At 38.7% G+C, this 2,820-nt stretch overlaps 1 protein-coding gene across 1 annotated transcript in view; it reads right to left on the bottom strand.

The window, feature by feature from the left end:
* Positions 1–2,820, bottom strand: part of LOC106878593 (uncharacterized) — a 16,688-nt gene that overhangs the window by 8,647 nt on the left and 5,221 nt on the right. The window contains exons 4-5 of the mRNA XM_052978066.1: positions 1,388–1,434; positions 251–490 (exon numbers count right to left, since the gene is read on the bottom strand). Of these exons, the coding sequence (XP_052834026.1) occupies positions 251–490; positions 1,388–1,434 (287 nt within the window). The remainder of the gene's footprint in view (positions 1–250; positions 491–1,387; positions 1,435–2,820) is intronic.

The raw sequence follows: 2,820 nt of genomic DNA, 5'->3' as shown, positions 1-2,820 counted from the left end.
ATATATGTATGTGTGTGTATATGTTTGTGTGTCTGTGTTTGTCTCCCCAGCATCGCTTGACAACCGATGCTGGTGTGTTTACGTCCCCGTAACTTAGCGGCTCGGCAAAAAAGAGACCGATAGAATAAGTACTAGGCTTACAAAGAATAAGTCCTGGGGTCAATTTGCTCGACTGAAGGCGGTGCTCCAGCATGGCCACAGTCAAATGACTGAAACAAGTAAAAGAGTATAAGAAGTAAGAAATGGTTACCTTTGATTTATTCCGAGACAGGACTGGCTGAGAGATAGGTCTTTTAGGAACAGTTTGGTCTTCTAGCAATAATGGCAAAGTGCGGTGTGGAGTAGAACTGGACTTTGATCGATTGTTACTTCTCTGTACATGTCTCTGAATTGATTTCTCGTTGGGCGGTGGATTGAACCGTGCAATGCCTTCCCCACGCCGCAGGAAATTCCTCTTTGGGTTGGCTTGGAGAGATGAAGGGAAGGGCTTCTGTAAAGAGATACAATCAGATGATGTTATTTATTAACATTATTATTTCTATTATTATTATTATTATTATTATTGTTGTTGTTATGATATAGGTATACACATCTGATGTAAAATGGTAGCACACAAATAAATATTTGGTTGTGGTTATCTACTCTTTACTCTTTACTCTTTTACTTGTTTCAGTCATTTGACTGCGGCCATGCTGGAGCACCGCCTTTTAGTCGAGCAAATCGACCCTAGGACTTATTCTTTGTAAGCCTAGTACTTATTCTATCTGTCTCTTTTGCCGAACCGCTAAGTTACGGGGGACGTAAACACACAAGTGTTATCATGTACATGTTTCATCTCAGTGTAAAAGATGGGCTATAAAAAATACTCTGCTTAATATCAGAGATTTACTTGTCGGTTTGCTTGACCTTAACCAGTCATGTCACTTAGTAGCTGACGATATGTGCATCTCTGATCATGAGCAGGAGTAGTTGGGGAGCAGCATCATAACCATGTGTTGAGAGGAATTCTTTGGGGGTTTGGATAATTCGCTCCCAGAAATATGCATGTTTCATTCAACATCCTGAAACAACCCTTATTCGGGAACCTTTTGAGCAAGATGGGCAACATGACGTAAAGAAAATTCTGAGTTCTACCTGCAAGGTCATGCACTGTTTGTATTGATATGAGATCACCATGGTGTGCCCATATGGTTGTGATGCATGTGCCTGATGTACTCTTGTCAGATGGATAATCATGATGGGTATAGTGGGCTTCGTATATTTGTACCGCAGTGTCAATTTGATGGTGTGTGCTGCTCTCTCACTCAATAATGATGATGACAATGAATTTTTTAAGCTGCCACCACAATAGGCACCCAATTGCAAAGAATAAAAAAATTCCACGTACCTCTTTCTGTAATTCTTCTTCGAGTAATTGTTGAAATGTCTTTGCACCTGGAATTGAGGAAATTTTGGTTTTTAATCAACTGCTTTTTCCGCATCAAAGAATATTAACGGAGCACACCACCACATCACCACTACCGTCGCTTTTATGCCAGTAAATTTGGGGAAGGGGGTAAGTCGATTACATCGACCCCCAGTGCTCAAAGGATGAAAGGCAAAGTTGACATTGACAGAATTTGAATTCAGAACGCAAAGACAGACAAAATACCACTAAGCATTTCGCCTGGTGTGCTAAGGATTCTGCCAGCTTGCTGCCTTACATGATGATAATAATAATAATAATGATAATAATAATAATAATAATAATAATAATAATAATAATACTCTGAGTGGTTGGCGTTAGGAAGGGCATCCAGCTGTAGAAACGCTGCCAAATCAGATTGGAGCCTGGTGTAGCCATCTGGTTTCACCAGTCCTCAGTCAAATCGTCCAACCCATGCTAGCATGGAAAGCAGACGTTAAACGACGATGATGACGATGATGATGAATACTTTCTACAAAAGGCACAAGATGAGAAATTTGCGGGGAAGGGACTAGTCAAGTACACTGACCCCAGTGTTTCACTGGTACCTAATTTATCGACTCTCAAAAAGAGGAAAGGCAAAGTTGACCTTGGCAGAATTTGAACTCAGAACGTAAAGGCAGATGAAATGCTGTAAAGCACTTCACCCGGCTTGCTCCCTTAATAATAATAATGATGATGATGATGATGATTTCAAATTTTTTGCCACAAGGGCAGCTTGCAGGAGTGGATTAAGTCAATTACATTGACCCCGCCAGTGTTTCACTGGTACTTTATTTATTGACCCCGAAAGGATGAAAGGCAAAGTCGACCTCAGTGGAATTTGAACTCAGAATGTAAAGACAGACAAAATGCTACTAAGCATTTTGTCTGGTGTGCTAACAATTCTGCCCGCTCGCTACCTTAATAATAATAATAATAATAATAATAATGATGATGATGATGATGATGATGATGATGATGATGATGATGATGGTGATGGTGGTGGTGATGATGATGATGATGATGATGATAATAATAATAATAATAATAATAATAATCCTTTCCATCATAGGTACAAGGTCTGAAATTACTCCATTAGAGGAGTAGAAAAGACATACTGTTAGGTTATTAGGTGTTATGTTTCCAAATCATCTCAACATGAATATCATTTAGTTGCTAATATTGGTATAAATCTGGGCCAGTGGGTTATAGGTTGTTTTGCAGTTAATAAATTATATCAATGCTACATCTCCATTTTCTGAATTTTATTTTGTGTATGTATATATATATATATATATATATATATATATTGTTGTACTTGGGGATGGTCATATTGCCAGTTTAGCCAATAAAAACACACGCACTGTATATTT

This window comes from Octopus bimaculoides, chromosome 30 (genome assembly GCF_001194135.2).
Source record: "Octopus bimaculoides isolate UCB-OBI-ISO-001 chromosome 30, ASM119413v2, whole genome shotgun sequence".
Taxonomy (NCBI): Eukaryota; Metazoa; Mollusca; class Cephalopoda; order Octopoda; family Octopodidae; genus Octopus; species Octopus bimaculoides.
The sequence above is the reverse complement of the archived record's forward strand: the minus strand, read 5'-3'. Positions and strand labels throughout refer to the sequence as shown.